General features: G+C 51.7%; 1 protein-coding gene across 1 annotated transcript; it reads left to right on the forward strand.

Moving 5' to 3' along the window:
* The first annotated feature begins 31 nt into the window (after nucleotides 1-31).
* Ss18l1 (SS18L1 subunit of BAF chromatin remodeling complex) lies at nucleotides 32-21,413 on the forward strand. Its single transcript, NM_138918.2, is given in 11 exon segments — nucleotides 32-108; nucleotides 7,371-7,447; nucleotides 8,224-8,308; nucleotides 9,777-9,921; nucleotides 10,456-10,653; nucleotides 12,604-12,768; nucleotides 13,113-13,214; nucleotides 14,136-14,228; nucleotides 16,039-16,158; nucleotides 17,143-17,270; nucleotides 18,478-21,413. Coding segments are annotated over 11 exon segments (1,209 nt in total). The 5' UTR covers nucleotides 32-39; the 3' UTR covers nucleotides 18,505-21,413.
* Nucleotides 21,414-21,437: the final 24 nt, after the last annotated feature.

A 21,437-nucleotide genomic window follows, 5' to 3' on the forward strand; every position in this document is an offset into this window, starting at 1 on the left:
TAAACCCCAATGATCACGGGCTGAGTCCGCACCACCACCATGTCCGTGGCCTTCGCGTCGGCGCGGCCGAGAGGCAAAGGGGAGGTCACTCAGCAGACCATCCAGAAGGTGGGCAAGGCCGAGGGGGTACAGAGTGCGGGTGGGCGCGGGACAGGAACAAAGCCGGGGCACAGCCCGCTGCACGGAGCCCTGACGGCGGCTCCGCGCGCCCCCTGGAAAGCCTGCGCCAACTTTGCCGGAGGCATTGGCAGCGGGGGCCAGGCGGCCGCAGTGGGTGGGGACCCTGAAGCACGTCGCGCGGTGTCCTCCGAGAGCGCCCCAGGCAGCAGACGCGGCAGTGCGAGACGCCGGGGCCCGCGGCCCCTCCAGCGGGGCGGGGGCTCGTCGCGCTCCGCTGACAGTCCTGGTAGCGACGGTCGCGCGCCTTTGCGCGCAGCTTGGCGAGTGGAGAAGGGGGCGCAGGCAGCCTGGAGGCACGCCGCTGCGGCGAGCTGGCGGCTCTCGTGAGGTACTGCGGTGCCCTGCACAAAGGGATGCATCCAAAGTGTGCGTGCCATCCCCAGGGCCTGCACCGCTGTCCGAAGCTTGCTGCCCGCGGCGGACCTGAGGCCAGCGCAGCCCCGCCCACGCTTGGGCCGCTGGGCATCAGCGAGCCTCGCCTCCTGCACCCTGGCTTCAGACACCGCAGGTTTGTCCTGCAGTCTCTCTCATCCTTTAGTTTGGGCCAGTTTCCCATAGAAGGCGTTTGTGTGGGTTTGTGGGACGTCTTTAACAAAAGGAAGTTTCAAGTTTTGACATAGACACTTTAGCTTTTTACTGTTTGCCTTCGCTGTTCTGAGCTTCTTGCGCGCCGGCTTTTAATTCTGGTTCCTTCTACAGAATTCCTGAATTCCCTTGAGCCAGTTAGGTCCCTAAGGGCATTGGCCTTTCTACTCCCTCATGACCCGAGAGGCTTGTGGGGATTTCCTTCACTTGTCGCCTGTTTCCCAGGTCACCCTTGCTGTCTCCTTAGGTATATAGTGGTTATCACAGTTGGCAAGCCCTAGTCAGGGGAGATTATTGGAGCAGAGCAGAAATACAGGTTTTGTACTTCTTGCCACATTTAACTTTTTGCAGAAGTGACTTAGTGAAGGAGGCTGAGACTGCACAGGCTACGTGGGAGAGCTAATAGTAGCCCTTCCGTGTGACTCCATAGGCTGCTGTTCCTTTGGAAGTGGGTCTTCAGTTCAAGGTCCTTGACCCGGTAGGGCTGTGCGATCCACTTCCTGTCTCTGTGAATCCTTTACTGAGAAGGCTCGAGGGGATGTGTACTCTGACCTGTCTTGGTGATGTAATCACATTCTGAAGCAAGTGCTACAAGATGGAAAGTTTAGGGACAACCTGAGCTACATGACAAAGTCCAAGGGCAGCTGAAGCTGCATAGCAAGATCCTGCATGGAAGCCAAGGTCTAGGGATGTGTCTTAGTAGAAAGACTCTTTTTTTTAATTTTTTTATTTTTTTATTTTTTTTTGGAGCTGGGGATCGAACCCAGGACCTTGCGTTTGCTAGGCAAACGCTCTACCACTGAGCTAAATCCCCAACCCCAGTAGTAAGACTCTTGTTTAGCACACAAAGCGTTAAACTATACACACACACACACACACACACACACACACACACACACCCCACACAGGGCTATGTATGTATCTTAGTAAAACTCTTGTCTAGCATGAAAAACCCTAAACTACACGCACGCACGCACACAGGCACGCACACACGCTAACCAGCCCCTGCTAAGACCACTGGGGAGAGCCAGGGATTTGGGAGAAGGCTGGTCAGTGGTCAAAGCAAACAAAGTAACAGCTTGTTTTTGGAGGACAGATCCTGCTCAATCTTCAGAGCACCGCAGAACAACCTCTCCTTAATCTTCTCTTGAGAGACACAAGGCCATTGTAGGACTTTGAGGCATTGTCGGTGGCATACAAGTGAGTTAGCATGTACTGAGGTAGCCTTTGCTGGTCCCTAGTCTTGCATGGTACACCCTGTATACTATAGAATCTATAGCACAGGTTCTGCCTAAGCGGATATATCCGTGCCCCTTAACTCTCTGACTCGCCACAACCCAGGTGATATTAGACAACCGTCTTCATTCGCTCACACTGCTGAGGTGTGAGCAGTGGCTGCCTCCCTTCCCTCCTGAAGTTCCAGAGGAGGCTACCTCATACCTTCTCAACTTCACGTGGCTGCCACAGCCTTTGGTGTCCTTCGGTCTGCAATGAGATCTCTGTTTTCCTCTTCTGGGATCTCCTTGCCTGTTTTTCTACCTCTTCTTATAAGGATAATGATAACGTTTCTTTGCAAATAGACTTCTTTCCAAGTTGAGTGGCTTTCTGCAGAAGCAAGGGTGTAAAGTCAGGGAGTTTGGGCAGGCAATGGGTAGTTCTACATGTGGCCCTGCAGGGAGTGGGGACCCAGAGTGGAAGCCTGGAGAGCTGGCCTGACCTGGAGCAAGTGAGCTTGCGGTGACAGCACTGGCACCGGAGAGGGATGGAGTCAGAACTGTGCTTTTGTGTGGACAGTGTGGGTGCCTGGGATCCTGAGATGTCTGCAGCTGGCAGAGACACCACTGACCAAGGACCAAATCTGTCTTCCTCTGTACTAGCTAAGGGCCATAGTATACCAATGTCCAGCACTATGCTCCTGCCTATAAGAAGGCCCACTGGACGCCCCCTGCTGTTTCATACAACAATTACACAGTGAAAGTCATGTGTCTCTGTTGCTGATTATATTGGCTTTTTTTTTTTATTCTTAAGTACATACATGGATACATGTGACACGGTGTACAGGCAGAGGTCAGAGGATTAGCTTCTTATCCTTTGACCTGGGTTCCAGTCTCCAGGCTTCTAAAGCCAACCCAATTAGAAAGGCCAACTTGGCTGCTTGGAACGTTAGAGCTATCCCCATAATGGTGGATGGCGAGTGGAGCTGAGTCTGAGTCTGCTATTAGAGTGGAAAGGTAATGGCTCTTGGGTAGCTGTTCCCGAGCAACAGTCCTCCCCAGGGGAGCACAAGATCTCTCTTTCCATCCCTGGAATGGAGAAGGAATGATATCCCTTTATTCCTCAGTCTGGAGTCCAAACTGGGAGGGAACAGCCCTCGGGCCTCTTTGCTGTCTTGTCAGGCAAAGGAGCACTCTGCATGGTTCTCAGCCTGAGCCTTGCATTCCTCGGATGGAGAGAATCAGGGACAGGTGTTCTTTGGAAAGAGACGCACAGGCCTGTGCCCTCTGCTCAGTGAGGCCTGGTTGGAAACACTCCTGAGAAGGCATCTCTGGCCAAAGGCCAGATCTGTTCCCCAGTCTAAAGGGGAGAGTCACTTGGAATGGGATTCAGTGTCTGCCACCTCCTTACACCCCAACCTTTGTGTGCCTTTGGAAAGAACACCTCTACTGTTCAGTACGCAGTGTTCTGCCTTAGGCGTGTCCCTAGATTTCTGGGCCAGTGGACTTGCCTACCACTATCTCTGTGCTTGGAGCCCAGGGCCATTTCCAGGAAGTCCCCAAGCTACAGGAGATAAAAAGCACTGTGACCAGCAGGTGCCGTGATGGGTAGACATGAGCCCTAGCAAACAGGGCATGGGACTGAAGCTGGGGAGAAACAGTCAGGCTTTAGAGCCTAGTTTGTGGCGCGTGAGAGAGACAAGCCCGTAGGAGTGGGCAGTGGGGTGTGGGGGGTTAGGGATGCTGTAGAACAGGCGATGGACAGGATCCAATTGTGCTACTTTTCAGATTGTGTCTCGTTGTAAGCATGTATGTACAGGGTCCTCTGTGTAGAGGAATTTTGATCCATGGTTGCACTAGCAAGGGATCACATCCAAACACCTAGGTCTGTATGATCTGACTGGAATGCAGACGCTCTCTTAGTATGCGCCTTCAATCCCTGACAATGAAGGCAAAGTTAACTTACAGAAGGATGCAGCCACCCTCGAAAGCTACCGATTAGTTGAGGGGCAGACAAAGTGACAAATCAGAGGAAGATTTGACAGAGTGAGTCTTGGAAGTTAAAAATCTGTTAGTGAAAACAAAAGCCAGATAAGGCACTGTGTGCCAGCAATACCACTACGGGCAGAAATAGCTTCAAAAGTTGAAAGCTAACCTGGTCTACAAAGGGGTTCTGGGTCAGTCAGAACTTTTGTTTTCACTAACAGATTTTTAACTTCCAAGAGGGTTTGGTTTTTTGGTGTTTTTTTTTTGGGGGGGGGGGCTCCCTGTGGTTTTTATTCCATACATTAGTATACATTAGTATGCCTGTGCATGGCTGCCATGGAGGTGTGGAGGTCTGTTTTGACTTTGTTGGTTGTGTTTTGGTTTTGGGTTTGTTTTTGTTTTTAAGGTTTATTTATTCATTTCATGTATGTGAGTGGGTACACTGTCGCTGTCTTCAGACACACCAGAGGAGGGCATCAGATCTCTTTACAGATGGTTGTGAGCCACCGTGTGGTTGCTGGGATTTGAACTCAGGACCTCTGGAAGAGCAGCCAGCGCTCTTAACCGCTGAGCCATCTCTCCAGCCCTGTTTTGTTTTTGTTTGTTTGTTTGTTTGTTTGATACAAGGTTTCTCTGTGTAGCCCTGGCTGTCCTGGAACTCACTCTGTAGACCCGGCTAGCCTTATACTCACAGAAATCTGCCTTCCTCTGTGTTCAAGTGCTGGGATTAAAAGCATGTGCCTAGGGGTTGGGGGTTTAGCTCAGTGGTAGAGCGCTTGCCTAGCAAGTACAAAGCCCTGGGTTCGGTCCCCAGCTCCAAAGAAAAGAAAAGAAAAAAAAAAAAAGCTGTGCCTACACTGCCCAGAACCTCGTGTTAATTTTAAACACAGGGTTATCTTTCAGTTATATAGTATCTTGTCTTTATTGTTGTGTTTTGAATATAGAGTTGTTGTTTTCTCCATGACCTTGGTTGCTCCAAGTGTTGGCCGTTGAGATCCAATCTGAGGGATCAGATCGGAGTTCTACATGTTAGGCAGATGCTCTACCGCAGGACTGTACACCTAGCCTTTGGGTTTAGTGTCTGACCCAGAGGACAGGCCTCCTCCATGGGCTGATGCTCACTGTCATGGATCAGCCCTATTGAGACTGACGTCCCTGTGTGGCAGACAGATGTGTAGCCCTCTACTTGAGATACTCTCTGCCTTCCAGGTGCATGGTGTTTCCTTGCAGACATTCCTGGAGCTCCCTTCCCCCATCCCTGGTAGCAGAGTGCAGGCAGGGGACAGTCCTGTCCCATTTGCTTTTCTAAGATCCATAACTGCTAGCACTTGTCCTGTTCTTGTGGTCCTTGTAGGCTTCTGCTTCCCGAAGGTGCTTCTGTGAGAGTCTGACGCTCTCGGCATGTGTCCTGTCTTTCCTGCGAGTCTTCAGACTAAGCAAGCCAGCACCCCCATCCGCTGTCTTAAGAAAGCATGGGCTGGAGGTGCTGCTCCAAAGTCAAGAGCATGCACTGCCCTTGCTGAGTTTCCAGGTTCAGTTCCCAGCACCCTCACTGAGCAGCTCCCAATGACCTGTGACTCCTGCTGTAGGGGATCTGACCCTCCTCTTCTGGCTTCTGTGGGTGCCTACACACATCATGCACATACCAGCACACAAGTAAACACATATACACATAGTCATACACACGTAGTTAAAGGAGCAAATCCTAAAAAGTGGTACCAGTTCAGTATTTCCTTATGCTCACAAATGCTAGGCCCTGTGCAAATCGGCACTGTCCCTCTGTATGGCTATCCCTTCACCGGCCTCTCTGCATCTTCCCTTTGGCTGTTGGTGGCTAGAGTTTACACGACAACCTGGACATGTTGTAGGGGGTTTACTTTGTGTCCTTAGAGAGAGCCTTGAGAGTGTGGGGTTGAAGAAGAGGATGCTGGGAGCCTTGCCTGTGGGGGGCGGGGGTGGAGGTAGGGGGTTGGAGTGAGTGACCAGTGACCCTGGAGAAAGTCCTTCCCTGGCCTTTAGATCACTCTTAGGCATCACTAGCAGCTTCTGTGCAGCAGCGCCCCCTGGTGGGCACTCAGTGCAGGATGTGTTGTCATCTCCGCAGGGGAAGGAAAACAGTGGGGAGAGGGGGCGCTTTAACCTACAAAAGAGCGGGACAGGAGAGACTACACTTAAGGCTCTATAGGCTAAGTAAGGTGTGTGAAGTTGGGAGCTGGTCTCAGGGAGAAGGCAGGTCCAGGAACCCGCAATGCAAAGTAGAGGGAAGGGCATCAGGCAGCCTCAAGGAACAGGGCAAATGTGTTTCTGTGAAGGTGGAGGAAGGGCCTGCCTGCCTGTCATGAACACTCAAGTATAGACCCTAGAGCAGGTGTTCCAGGGTTCCTCCCCCAGGGACCCTGGTCACTCCAGGTAGAACATGGCTCAGCGCTGCGCCTGCTGGCTGTCCTCTGCCCACTGGCTTGCCACACTTCTACTCTCCCCTCCCATCTCTCCCTCACTTTCTCAGATGCTCCTCAAGGACCATGGGGTGGCAGAAGGCCCTGTGTGCTGTGCCTGTCCACAGGCTTGGCCCACTTCCCTCACAAGCATTTGCACTGCCCAGTGATCCTGATCTCCAGTCTGTTACCAGTCACTGGAACCAGTACATCCCAGGATAGCCCTGGGGTCTGTGGAGGTCAGACCTCACATGACTGAGTTTGGGAAGGGTGCCTGCACATCCTGGACACCTTGGGAGCTCAGTCTTCCAGCACCGCCATGTGTACCAGCCACCTGGGCAGGTCCAGGCTTGGGGGGTCTATGTTTCTGACCGATTCCCTACAGTGCTACAGCCAATGAGTGTGGGCTATGCCTGCCGGAGTGAGGATCAACTTCCTTCTCCCTGGAACAGTCTCTGGTTCACGCCGCATTTCTGGGAGCCCACGGTCCATCTCCGCCATGTCTGTACCTGCCTGTTCACACATCACCTCCATGAAGCTGTTTTCTGATCCAGGTCCCATATGATGTGTAAGACAGTCTCAAAACAGTGCCGGCCTCTGCAGAGTGTAGCCCGGGCCTCTGCCACCCTTCCTTTCATGTCCTTGGGTCTCAGGGAGATCCAAAGGGACGAGGTTGCAGATTGGTAGTCCTCTTGTTGTTTTGCCTGCTCTTGTGCGCCTACAGTGCCTCCTTCCATACATTCATCTCCTGGGCTTCTCTCACTGGCCCAGGCTGAGCATAGCCCACGGGGATGGACGTAAGCTGCCTCTGCCCTCTTGTGGAGTTGAGGTTTGAGGGTCTGTGGAGCTCTCTAGGTAGGTGCCAGGACCTGGAGTGGGTGCCCTTACCGCATTCCCCAAGGGTCCTGGCATCCTAGATGTGAACCAGCTGCTGTGTGACTGCGTGCACCCTGCTTACCTCTCCCCCCAGATGCTGGATGAGAACCACCACCTGATCCAGTGCATCCTGGACTACCAGAGCAAGGGCAAGACAGCCGAGTGCACCCAGTGAGTAACCAGGCCAGCCAGGGACCCAGCCCACCGCCAGTCTCTGTGACTGCCTTTTCCACGTGCTGGGAAACTTCCTTGGTGCAGAGCAGAGGGAGGTCAGGTGTGGTCTCAAGAGAGCAAGTGGGGTGGGAAACCTTCTCATCGGGGATTGGGGGAAAAAGAGGCAAAGGGGAACATGGAGAGGTGTTTGTACAGCCTCCATCCATGGGGCCAGCAGTAGACCCAACCAGAAGACAGCTTGTGCCTCTGGGTGGGCAGAGTACCTCAGACCTCTCTCACACTTTCACGAGGGGCCTCCTGGGTCCTCACCTCATGCATCTGGTCAGAGAAAAGTGAGACTTTGCCCGGTGCGATGTGTGGGTGAGGAGCCTCAGTCCTCTGGACCCTTCCTGTTTTCTTCCAGGGCTCTTCAAGATGTCTGCTCTATGGGGTCAGCCTCACATCTGGCTCTGTGGAGCAGGGCTCTGTTCCCTGTTGTCCTGCCATGATCACCTATTCTCCCATTGATCCAATAGCACCTCCCTCCTGACTCACACCTCAGGGTCTTCCCAGGGTTCAGTCATTGGAGCAGGAGCCTGCTTAGGTCTTGGCTAGACCTGTTCCCCGCCTATCCCTCACTGGACTGTGGAAAGCAGCCAGCTGCCCGTTCCCAGCCTAGCGTCACTGTTCGCTGTCCTGCCAGGCTGGAGGTTGGGGCTGACTCGGTTAGACTTTGCCTCTACCTTGGGTGTGGCCGCTTGTCCTGCCTTACCTGAATGCTTCTCCCTCCGCAGGTACCAGCAGATCCTGCACCGGAACCTGGTCTACCTGGCCACCATAGCAGATTCCAACCAGAACATGCAGTCTCTGCTTCCCGCGGTAGGTGCCGCAGCCAGTTTCAACCAGTTTCTGTGTGTGTCGCCTCAAGTAGACAGGTGACCCACAGCAGCCCAGAGCTATGAGGCATCAGAAATTGGGGGTTCTGGGAAAACCCCTGTCCCACAGGGAAAGGTCGTGAATGGCTGTGTTAGATGGGAAGAATTGAAACGTAGCCTGCTTAGTTTAGGGAAGTGGCCCCAGAACCAACCCTGGGGAGTGTTAACGGTGAGTGTCATGACCAACGGGAGAGGTCTTTTTGCCTTTGTTGTAAATCGTTTCCTCTTTGTTTCTGTGGTGCTGAGGCTTAAATGCAGAGCCTCATACACTGTAAGCCTTTCCAAATGGCGTGCACAGTCCCAGTGCATATGGGTGTACTGCTGGGATAGAAAAATAAATGTCTTGCTAGGTGTACTCCTTCAATCCTAGCACTTGGGAAGCTGAGGTGGGAGGATTGCTGTCAGTGTGAAGTCAGACTGGGCCGTATATCAAGTACCAAACTAGCTGAGGCTACACCCCATGAATCCTGTCTTTTAAATTAAAAAGAAAAAGGAAGTTAATGGGGGAAATCTCCAGTGCGGTCACGGTCCAGATACCGCTATAAATATTTTATTGTCTGTTTGATTTTCTGTAAATGCATTTTCCCCAAATTAAACTTTAACTGTGATGTCAGATTGTGTGACCGTGGCCAAGTGAGGTTACGTGGCCAAGAGAAGGAGCTACCTACCCCGTGATGACCAAAGCTGACTGCAGGTGCCAGGGTAGACCAGGAAAAGACTCGTCCCTTAGTACGTGGCTCCCTTGGAAAGTGGAGGTGCTACAAGTGGCATTACCTTGGTCAGCTGTGATGTGGCTCCTGCTGGAGACGCCCCATCTCATTTCTTTTCACTACTAGGGCTGACCTGGAGCTATATGCGTGTGAGGCTATGTCCCTGGGTCTCTTTTTACCTCTTAGAAATAAGTTTTAAGTCTCCAGGTCTAATTGTTTTGCCCATACTGAACTTGAACTCTGTAGCCCAGGCAAGCCTTGAACTTGTCATCCTCCTGCCTCCACTTCTCTACTGAGACTGTAGCCCTGCAGCACCAGGCCTGGCTGGGAGCTCCTTTTCTCGGCCAGGTCTAGATAGCGTGTGTGTGCAAACCTTTGCAGCCACTGTTTGGTGAGGAGAAGACCCACCTCCTTCTTCACCATGTGTTTGGCTGAGGGGATGGATGGAGGATGAGAAGGGAAAGCAAGTGAAAGGAGCGGAAGCCAGCTTGTGCACTGACTGGTTCATTGATAAGATGTGGGCACTAAGACCCAACAGCCAGCTGATTTGTGTCTGAACGTCAAGAATGTCTCAGCTCAGCTCAGCACCATGCTGGCCGGTGGCTGTGCAGTTCTCGTGGGTCACTTGAGTCCCTGGGATGGCTCTTGGTGCTTATTCTCTGAGGTAACTCTCTCTCACTCCAACCTCTCTGTTGTCTACAGCCTCCAACCCAGAACATGAACCTCGGGCCCGGAGCACTGAGTCAGAGCGGTTCCAGCCAGGGCCTGCACCCCCAGGGCAGCCTCAGTGACACCGTCAGCACAGGCCTGCCCCCTGCCTCCCTCATGCAGGGCCAGATCGGTAACGGTGAGCAGGTTTGCGGCAGCGATGTCACCAAGCTAGCTGTAGATAGTGGGTTTAGTGGCAGCCTACACCCACCAGGGCTGGGCACAGTGCCTTCCCTCCTGTCGTGCAACCACCTCTCTCCCACTGTCCTGGCTGTAGGTATTCCTCTAAGCCTAAGTGTATGTGGTGGTTGACTAACCATGCAGAGGACATGAGGCTGACTCCAAGTGCCCGGGTCTGTTTGACTCTGTCCTGTGGCGTTTAATGTACGGTCGTGTGCTTCTGCGTGCATCCTTTAAGAACAAAGGTGTGATGGTGCCTCTGCTCGTGCTGCAAAATAAGAACTCCTTATACCAACTGGGGGCTCTCAGGAACAGTGACACGGGGTGTGTGTGTGTGTGTGTGTGTGTTCATTAATCACTCGCCCAATTCCTAAGTATTACTGACCTGGGGCGAGCCTTCCTCCTCAAAGTCATCTGAAGGGAACTCAGACGTCTTTACCTTGAGGTGGAAACCTCCAGTGCCTGATGCTCCCTCTCCTACCCTTCCTGGCAGGTCCAAACCACGTGTCCATGCAGCAGACGGCTCAGAGCACGCTGCCCACAACCTCCATGAGTATGTCAGGCAGTGGCCATGGTACTGGGCCTGGGTACAGCCACTCGGGACCTACGTCGCAGAGTGTCCCCATGCAAGGCCAAGGTGCCATCAGCAACTATGTGTCTCGGACCAACATCAACATGCAGTCCAACCCAGGTACTGTCTGTCCCTGCACCTGGCCCGTACCTGTGGCCAGCTCCCAACCCTGGCAAACACAGGCAACTTGTCTGTGTAGCCCCTAAGGGCAGCCTTCCTGGTGGGTGCTGTGGCTCCTCCCTGGGCATGTCCACAGGGTTGGGTTGGTGGAAAAACAGTGACTCAGCCCTGAGTGGTTGCTCAGAGGCCTCGGCAATTCCAAGGAAAGGGAGCCATTGGCTGTGGGACTTGTAAGAGGAACACTGGTTTCAGGAGAGGGACCTCTGTCAAAGGCTGGAAAGAGAAAAGGTAAATGGAGGTCACGGGTGCTAAGATGGAGGTCACAGATGTGGAGGTCCCAGGTGCTAAGATGGAGGCTACAGATGTGGAGGTCACAGGTGCTAAGATGGAGGTCACAGATGTGGAGGTCACAGGTGCTAAGATGGAGGTCACAGATGTGGAGGTCACAGGTGCTAAGATAGAGGTCACAGATGTGGAGGTCACAGGTGCTAAGATGGAGGCCACAGATGTGGAGGTCACAGGTGCTAAGATGGAGGCCACAGATGTGGAGGTCACAGGTGCTAAGATGGAGGCCACAGATGTGGAGGTCACAGGTGCTAAGATGGAGGTCACAGATGTGGAGGTCCCAGGTGCTAAGATAGAGGTCACAGATGTGGAGGTCACAGGTGCTAAGATGGAGGTCACAGATGTGGAGGTCCCAGGTGCTAAGATAGAGGTCACAGATATGGAGGTCAGGTTCTAAGATGGAGGTCACAGATGTGGAGGTCCCAGGTGCTAAGATGGAGGCCACAGATGTGGAGGTCACAGGTGCTAAGATGGAGGTCACAGATGTGGAGGTCCCAGGTGCTAAGATGGAGGTCACAGATGTGGAGGTCCCAGGTGCTAAGATGGAGGTCACAGATGTGGAGGTCCCAGGTGCTAAGATGGAGGTCACAGGTGCTAAGATGGAGGTCCCAGGTGCTAAGATGGAGGTCACAGATGTGGAGGTCACAGGTGCTAAGATGGAGGCCACAGATGTGGAGGTCACAGGTGCTAAGATAAAGGTCCTAACATGGAGATCCAGGCCTTTCTGCAGAGCAAGGGCTCTGGGTTTACAGTGGATGCTGAGCACAGACATAGCCATGCAGAGTGTCATAGAGTACCTGGGACATGGCAGGCCCCAATCCAGATGTTGCCTTAGCATCAGAGGAAGTTTGCAAAATAAGATTGAGTGTTTCCTTAACATTTCTTGCAGTTATAACATTACAGGTACATTTCACAAGTACAGTGGTACAGGGTTTCCTTGGAGACTGTTCCACCTGGCTTTATTTTCTCTCTCTCTCTCTCTCTCTCTCTCTCTCTCTCTCTCTCCAGTGCTAGGGACTAAACACAGGGCTTCATACATGCAGGCAAGGGCTCTACTAGTGAGCTACACTCCCTCACTAAATGACCAAGGCTGGTCTTGAGCATACTCTGTGGTCCATGGTAGTCTTGAACTTGGGCTCCTCTCTCCGCCATATTTTAAGTGACAGGCATACTCCACTTGGCTTTGTACAGACTTTAAAACGAATGGCTCTTATTTGGGCTCTGTTGGGCGGTGCTGTTCCAGTGACTTCTGAGCAGTGCTGTAGGGTTGCCGCTTAAGAAGTGGCACACTGTGATGCCTTTAGGACAAGCCCTGGGGACAAGGAAGGACAGGATTTCCGTTTCTGTGGCCAGGAGTTGTGTATGGACCTGAGGGCTCCACTCATCTTGCCCATTGGCTCTTCTAAGGTAGCTGAATGTTAGTCCTATCAGCTGGGTTCTGGCCTTGTACCATGAGCTGCATTCTTGTGTATGCAGCTCACACTGTTAGAGGTGCAACTTGGAATCAAAGGTACCGGTTATCGGAGGGAGTCAGGTTCGCAGGGGAAGGAGCTCTATGCTAGAGCTTTCGTGGGTTCATTTTGGGGTCTCTTTCCTTTTACACAGTCTCCATGATGCACCAGCAGGCGGCCACGTCCCACTACAACTCAGCGCAGGGTGGAAGCCAGCATTACCAGGGCCAGGCGCCCATTGCCATGATGGGCCAGGGTGGCCAAGGAGGCAGCATGATGGGGCAGCGGCCCATGGCGCCCTACCGACCCTCTCAGCAAGGTAAGGCCGAGGCCTGCTTCAGCCCTCAGAGAGGGGTCAGTACTGTCTCTCCATGTGGGAATGACATGGCGTGAGCAAGGATACCAGACCTACCGGTGCCGTGGGGACAGAGTGAGCATCAGCTAGCCCGAGGAGCACATACTTGTGTCTGGGGACACAGGTGGTGGTTGTTCTAGTTACAGAGTATTTGGGTTTAAGAGGAGGAGGAGGATTGGTGGTTGAATGGTCCTGGGTATGATCCTCCCGTGGGCAAGGCTTCTTGGCGTGGCTTTGCTGCCGGACCAGGTGTGAGCGTGTCTTACCCGCTGTGTGCTGGTCCTGAGTGTCTGGTCACATCCCTGCAGGCTCTTCCCAGCAGTACCTGGGCCAGGAGGAGTACTACAGTGAACAGTACAGCCACAGCCAGGGTTCTGCAGAGCCCATGAGTCAACAGTACTACCCAGATGGTAAGGCACGCTGCTTGGCAGCTCCTTGTTGATCTGCTCTTCACAGCCAGGGCTCTGTGTCCTGTCCCCTCCGCTTGAGCACACTGGGGCACAGACTGAGGCTGGTCTCTGCGGAGAAGAAGAGTGTCATCATGGGACTGCACCCACCTCCTTGGGTTTTCTCTGCCTCCCTTTCCTGGAAGGCAGTAGCAGTCTGAGCTGGGTGAAGCCAGCCATCGCAGACAGTTGTATATAACATGGTGGGTCCCAACTTCTAGCCTCCTGCCCTCGCTTCTGCAAATTGTCACCTTCAGTTACCTTTAAGCGGATTTGTGGAAATGACATTTAAAGCGATGTTAGTACTGGGTCTGGAATCCCAGGTCTCAGGTAGATAAAGCAGGAAGGTTAAGAATTCGAAGCCAGCCTGGGCTACATTAGGAGACCCTGTCTCAATAAATATCCGTTAATAATACAGATTTTTGAGAAATAAAGACAGAGGTCTCTGGGGAGCTCTGGCCAGGGCCCTGATGCCAGCCATAGCATGAGGTAGGCTGCGTGTCTGGGACTGGGGATAAGAGCAGGGTAGGTGGCAGAGACAAGTCTTGTGCCAAGCCATGATTCCCGGTGTGAAGTGGTGGCACGATCCAAAGGCCTTTTTGTGGGCACAGCACTACTACCCAGAATCCCCCAGGAGCTGTAGAAGGGCAGGAGAGAACAGCTGATGCTGTCAAGAAGGCCTGATTTGCTCTACAGTTTGCAGAAGCGTTGGCATTTTAGAGAAGGGGTGGAGGGGAATGAATGAACGCAGGAGCTTGGAGAGGTAGACTCAGCCAGTTCTGCTTCGTCTCCTGGCCCGAGCTCACTGTTGCAGAGCCCTGTTGTCCCCCAGGACAAAGGCATGGAGACACCTCCATTGACAGTAGGCCACCTGTTTCCTTACAGGCCACAGTGACTACGCCTATCAGCAGTCGTCCTACACAGAGCAGAGCTACGACCGTTCATTTGAGGACCCCACACAGCACTACTATGAGGGGGGTAAGGAACACGGTAGGGTGTGTGCCATGCCCCAGTGTGTGGGCGCACCACGGGCACAGTGGTTCAGACACTACGACTCCTAGAGCTAGCCGTGCTGGCCTCCAGCGAGTCTCAGCCAAGACGTTGACGTAGGTCTGTGAGGTTGGGTTTACAGGGCAGAGTTTGACCATGCTGGGGATTTTGCTGCCGGGAGACAAACGTGGTCATTCTTGCAGCCTGACAGCCCGTGAGCTAGTGGGAGTGCTGCTTCCAGCATGGAGACCTTGGTGGTGTGTGGGAATGGGGAAGAGGGATGGCTGTATGTCGTTGCTGTGAGGCTCTGAGCAGAAAGTCTTGCTTCATAGATAGCATTTGCTCATCTCTGTGGTGTAGATGTGTCCTTCCTGGCTGACAGGCGTCACCGATGGGACGCCACAGAATGTGGAAGTGAGAGGAGATACACAGTCCTGGTGCAAGTTGAGAGTCATGGGCTCAGTAGGACTTAGCATGCATGTATACGCACATGCATGCATACATACATGCAAACATATACTACATGCATAGTACATATATAGTTTTTTAAATGAGTGTGTATAGGCGTGTACACTTGTGCACCCTCACCAGGGCCATCCTTAGAGACTAGAAGAGGGTGTTGGATCCCCTGGAGTTGGAGTTATAGGTGGTTGTGAACTATCCAATGGACTCTGGGAACCTATTTTGAGTCTTTTGGGAGAGTAGCCACTCCATTTTAGCCTCTGAGCCATCTCTCCTGGGTTTTTGTTTTCTGTTTTGTGTTTTTTTTTCCAGACAGTGTTTCTCTGGGTAGCCTTGACTGTCCTAGAACTCACTCTGTAGACCAGGATGGCCTTGAACTCAGAGATCTGCCTGCCTGTGCCTCCCGAGTCCTGGGATTAAAGGCATGTGCCACCACTGCCCCGTGAAATGTTTCTTAATAACTGACCGGTAGTCTCTCTTATAACTCCACAGAGAGGTGAGTGTCTGTGTATGTGACACTGTCCGGTACTGATTTAGCCCACAGGCTACTCTGCCCGCATGGTCTCACTGAGCCCTTCAGACTTGATATTCATCAGCTGCATTCGTTTGTGTTTTATTCCCTCAAAGCCAAACACATAGTAGGTGGAGCACTTCTCTTAAGCCTCTGCAGTAGCCTGTTCATTTAATGTTCCGCCCGTTGGGGCTGCAGTAATAGAATACCAGTTGGGCAGCTTGGAACATCAGGCCTTCACCCCCTCCTAGCCCTGAGGCCTGAGGTCTGAGGTCAAGGTGGCTACAGAGCTATCTTCTGCCGGCTCAAGGCAGGTGTGCTCCAGGCCTCTCCAGCATCTGCTGGCTGCCATCGGTCTGGCTCGCTCTCGGCTTGGAGAGACATGTTCCAGACTGCCTGCATTGTCTTGTGGCCTCTGTGTACCTGCTCAGATTCCCCTGGCTTCGCACAGACCCTCATTCTTGGCATCCACTGAAGATCTTGTTAGGCCTTTCAGGAAACACTGACAGACTGGGTTGTGTGGTTGTGAATCCAGTGACCTTGACAACTGGTGATCAGCTGTGTGGAGTGGAACCTGACTGTTCAGTGCCCAGGACGGTCATTGGCCTTTGTCTGAGTCGCTGCATCATCTGTTCTGTATTATCTGGCTTTTCCTTTGTATTTTATAAAATAGTAAGACCAAAAAATACCATATGACACTTGAGCCACCGCCCACACACTGCCTCTGGAGATGCGGTAAAAGGATTCCTTGGCTACTCGCTTGTCCTGTGGGTGACAGGGAACCTCCTGCACTGCCCTGAAGTGAGACTGTGCTCCTTTCTGCAGGAAACTCCCAGTACAGTCAGCAGCAGGCTGGGTACCAGCAGGGCACAGCACAGCAGCAGACCTACTCCCAGCAGCAGTATCCCAACCAGCAGAGCTACCCTGGACAGCAGCAGGGCTACGGTAAGAGGGATGCCCTCTGGTGTCTGCCATGGGCTGCATACAGTGTGGTGGTACCGTCCGAGCAGATGTTGAGGAGACTTACTTTGGCGTAGCTGCTGATCTCGTGGCTTGAGGAGGTTGGAGGTTGTGTAGAGGACTCCTGTGCACTCGGTACCTGCCTCGTAGTGTTTGAGGTCATCAGTTTTCCCTGTACAGCGGTCACAATTGGAAACCCAACATTGGGGCCTGGAGAGATGGCTCCACTGTTAACAGCACTTAATTCTCTTGCGAAGGACCTGGGTTCGGTTCTCAGCATCCAGGTAGTAGATCCCCGCTGACTGTAACTCCAGTCCCAGGAGAGATCTGACTCCCTCTTCTGGCCCCTGCTTGATGTGAGTGACGTGCGGATATGTGTGCAGAAAGGAAAACAGTGTCAGGCAGTAGATTTCAGGCCACAGCCCTGTGGCATTGAAAGTGCTCTGCCTGGGTTTCACTAGGGGGCTGGACTGTGACTCCGTGGCAGAGTACTGCCATCTGTGGAGATCTGTTTTACACACACACATACACACATACACACACGCATGCATGCATGCACACACACAAATAAAATAACAACTAAACAGCTATGGGCACTTGAGCAATCCTCTCCTGTGCCTTCAACTTAGTCTTCACAGGAAGCCTGGCATTTCTCCTCCACCTGAGAATTTCTCTGTTCCCCAGGTTCTGCTTTACTGGGTCCACTATAACTGACCTCAGCTGGTTCTGGAGCAGCCCTTCACCCACGTCTGCAAGGTGGCAGGCCTGTTGTACTGGGTTGAGGCCCTTGGTGCTCCATATCCATGCGGGCACAGTCCCAAGTCCTCATGGGACTATCATGGATGGCTGGGTTGTGGCACTACTGTAGTACAGGCTTTACCTGCCAAAGGACAGCTACCTGGTGCCCGGATGTTCACGGGCACGGAGAGCTGGTCAAGGTTGGTCTCATGGCCTCTGCTGTCTTCACAGGCCCTGCCCAGGGAGCCCCTTCACAGTACTCAGGCTACCAGCAAGGACAAGGTCAGCAGTATGGAAGCTACAGAACGTCGCAGACGGGACCTTCTGCCCAGCAGCAGCGGCCTTACGGCTATGAGCAGGCAAGCTTTGTGGGTGCTCTGCCGAGTTCAAGTGAGGCCTGGCAAGGGTTTCTCTTACTGTCCTGAGGAACGACAGGTGGGAAAGCTGGAGTGTACAGCCACTGTGGGGCTCTAGTTGCTCTGATGGTCTTAATGACATGGATACCTCCTTTCCCAGAGGCCAGGAGAGAGCATCTCTTGAATTTGTGGATCGGCAAGGGAGGCATGCTAACTTAGTGGTAGACTGAACTGGAGGTGATGGCTACATTTGCCCCTAGAGGAGATACATGAGTGATGTCTCAGGGACAAGCTTCTCCATCCAGCCTGTAGGAGTTCTAGCTGTGCACCTCAAGGTCCACAACCAAGTCAGTTGGCCCATGACCTAGTCAAGCGCAGGCAAGGTGTCGTGTACACTGTTACGTGCCTTCTACTGTCCCTAGCCTCCACCCAAAGACGCAAGTCACTCTCCCACCCTACTTCCCAGTTCCGAGGGTCAGAAGCGGTCTCCCGGCTCTGTCCTGTGTCCCCTGCAGGATGGAATAGCTGGCTCAGACTTAACTCTGTGCTGAGTCTGCCTGCCCTGAGGATTATACTCCGGGCCTGCTCTGCCCTCTCTTCACCCACCTGGGTACGGACACCAGAGACGTGACAGACTGCTCTGCAGAGGCTCTTCACGGGGACACTCCCAGAAGCCCTCCTTAGCTAGCTGTGGGGGAGAAGAAGCTGGGGTTGAGTGCCTGTGTCCGTAAGGACAGCCATCCTCCAGGAGACTCCCTCTCTGTGCAGGGCTCTGTTGGTTTCCAACCCTGCAGTCAGCCTGGATTCAAACTCCATTTCTTCCTCCTTGAGATTTTGTGTAGACTGGTCCTGTTAGCAGGTCACCAGTGTTGGCAGCGGCTCTGCTGCCCCTTGAGTTATTCAGAGGAGCTCAGGGTGCAGGGGACTCCTTTCCTGGAGGGCCACCATGATCTGGTTAGGCATGTGGCCAGGGCCCTACCTTCAGAGAGCCCAGTGAGGGCGCATTGCCTGTGAGGAAAGTTGATCAAAATTAAACCAGTCAAGAAAACAGTTGTGTGAGGTTGGCTAAAGGACGTTACCTCTGGATTGGAGGAGTGTCACCTCTCACTTTGTGGATTTCGGTAGACCCTCCAGACTTCTGGCTGTCGGAGGAAGCAGACCCTGTCACTCAGGACTAGAGAGGTGTAATCTATGTCTTGTTCTCTTTTAGGGCCAGTATGGAAATTACCAGCAATAAAGGACAAGCGTTGGCTTTGGACCCTTCATAGTAGGATGAGCCAGTGACAGTTCCGATGAGTAATGACACGTTGGTCACCCTCTTTGCCCAGTGCCGTGTCTGCATGAGAGGCAGGCTCGTTTCGTGCTGGGTGTGATGCTGTGCGTACCACTGGCTGAAATGGCGTGACATGTTTGGTGCTGTGTAAAGTATTGTATATGGGTGCGATGGGGAGGTTGTCCTGTTTGTGTCCCCTGTCCCCCTCCCTGATGTTCTTAGCTAGCTTCGGGGGGTCACAGAGTCATCGCGTGTTCTATGCCCAGTGATGAGACAGTATCTAAGAGACATCATGGCCCACGCTACCATGAACAGACCCAGTCTGCCCCCACTCATACCATTGTTGTAAGCGGACCGTTTTGAGATGTTTCTTCAACTGGCGGCTCATAGCTTGACGTACGTACGACGCTGGGTGGCCATCTCCTCTGTGCCTAAGTAGGGCCTGGGGACACCTTCTGTGTCTTGGGTCATGTCACTGTAACAAGGAAAATGTGCTTCGTGTGCAAAGACCATGAGCTGTCCTTTCCAGGACTTGGCAGTCGCCTGTGTCTCTCCAGGTTCCCTGATCCCTGAGTACGTCTTTGTGGTAGAGAGTGAAGAGGGATCGGTGACTGTATTCCAGATAACTGCCACCGTGATGGGTGATGGCGTCGGGAGGGGAGCCTTCCCTGAGGAGGGCGGTGTCTGAAGAGCAAGTCTCGCTGTCTCCCGGCTGCTTGTGCCTAGTGTGGCTTTGGCCCTTGTTTATTTGGTGTCATCTGTAGGCTTTGAGTGTTGCCGGAACCTAAATTTAAAGACAATTTAAAGTACTCGTGTTTAATTTTATGAGCAGTTGGCAAGTGTTTATTTTACTTTTCCCGGACCTTTGAGTTCAGATTGCCAAGCAGATGCTCCTTTGCCTTTAGGGAGCTCTGAAACCCACACTGCATTTTTTTTTTTTTTTTTTGGTTCTTTTTTTCGGAGCTGTGGACCGAACCCAGGGCCTTGCGCTCCCACACTGCATTTTTAATGACTCCAAATAACTTGATTACATCCACTCAAATGAAAAGGACAAGTTTCATACAGCGAAAATTGAGTGACTTTTTTTTTTTTTTTTACGTCTTTAGGGTGTTTAATCTCATTTTAATTCTGTGCAAACAGGAGAGGCAGCCTCTTTGAAAAGGTTCTGTCAGAGGAAAACACCACATATAGTGTAGCATGCGTATTTCTCAGCATCCTTTTGGATAATAATGATGTGACTATGAGAAAAAGAAGAAGAAGAAGGAAAAAACCTTCAAGATAAGTGCTAAGAACAACCAAGAACATACAAAACCATCTCTGAGGATGCAGGGCTTGGTGCCATCGGGCCTGTCAGCCGGGATGCTTTCCCTTTATCTGTGTCTTATATGTAGCCCAGACTGGCCTCAAACTCACTACATAACTGAGGCCGAACTTAACCATCCTCCTGCCTCCACTCCCAAGTACTGAGACCATAGGTGTGTACTACCATGCCTGAGTGTTTCCAGTTGATTGTTTTTAAAATATAAAACTTATCGGTAGCTCAATGGGTAAGGCCCTTTTGTGGGGTTTGCTTGAACTAATCTTGATGGTCTTGCCAGAAAATACAGTGCAAGCTCCGTTTTACTCACAGAAGAGCAAGGGCCGCATTAAAAGACTTGTCTGTGGTAGTTTCCATATTAATCTAGGATGCCCTCCCTCTCCTGTGGGACTTGATATCAACAGCCATGGGTGTATATGTCTCCTAGGCATAGGGTTTAGGAAACACACAGGCTGGCTACGTGACGGTTTTAACTTCATAGAAATGAGATTCTGATCGATATGTGTCAGAAGTGATGGCAACTTCATTTTAGGGACTCAGTCTCTTTTGCTCCTTTCCTTTCTGGCAGTTTCTATAAAACCAGTCTTGCAAGCTCAGCTGGGGGCTAAAATATCTCATTGAAAACGTCAAAACATTTTAAGTAACTGTGAAAATGGTTTTTATTACTTGCCAATCTGGGAATATGCCTTCTGCGTGTGCATATATGTGTATGTGTGTATCTGTGTGTGTGCGTTTGTGTATGTTAAAGTGCTGTATTAGTGTGTGTATGTATGTGTGTGTATGTGTATGTTAAGTGCTGTATTTAGTGTTTGTTAATACTTTTTGAAAGAAAAGGACACTTAAAAAATATTATCACCCCAAAAGTTCAATCTGAAATGTCTTACATTAAGAATTTCTTGAATGTTGTGTATATATTTTTAAAAGCACTTTGTGAAATAGTTTATACATTTATTTCCTAATTTATACCTGATTTTGGTGTTAATATATTTAATGATTAATAATAATGTTTATTTAATGTTTTGTTCATTTTTATGTAATTTTGTGGGGAAAGGTGATGCCAGTGTTTTTCATTGCCTGTATTATAGCTTTTCTTCTGTTACATGAATGTTTGGAAAGTCCTAGGCTGAAATGAACCCTTTGTGCGGGCGTGGTTGACTGTGTTTTGTTTTCTGTGACCCCTCCTACTGAAGGCCAGAAAAGATTTGGAAATCACTGCTCATTCTTCCTCCTGTTTCCCAACATCCATTCAACACTTGGTGAACTTGACCACTGATGACTGGGGTTTTCAGATGTGCAGACCACTACCCGATGCTTAGCAGAAGCTGCGCACGTCAGGGGCCACGGTTGTACGGACACCTCAACAGACTTAGCAGATAGCACAGTGGGAGATGGGAAAAGTCCGCAGAGGTACTGGATAGACACAGGCCTGGCCCAGGAAGGAGGTGTCTTCCTCTCCTGTCCTACCAGTTTTCAGACGTGGGCTTAAGTAATGAGTGTCCATTCAAACTTGTAAAAAGAGGACGACTTTCCATTAAAAACACTTTTTTAGCCATTACCTCATCTCTGTTTATTGAACAGG

The sequence above is a fragment of the Rattus norvegicus genome, chromosome 3, assembly GCF_021556685.1.
Source record: "Rattus norvegicus strain SHRSP/BbbUtx chromosome 3, alternate assembly SHRSP_T2T, whole genome shotgun sequence".
In the NCBI taxonomy this organism is placed as follows: Eukaryota; Metazoa; Chordata; class Mammalia; order Rodentia; family Muridae; genus Rattus; species Rattus norvegicus.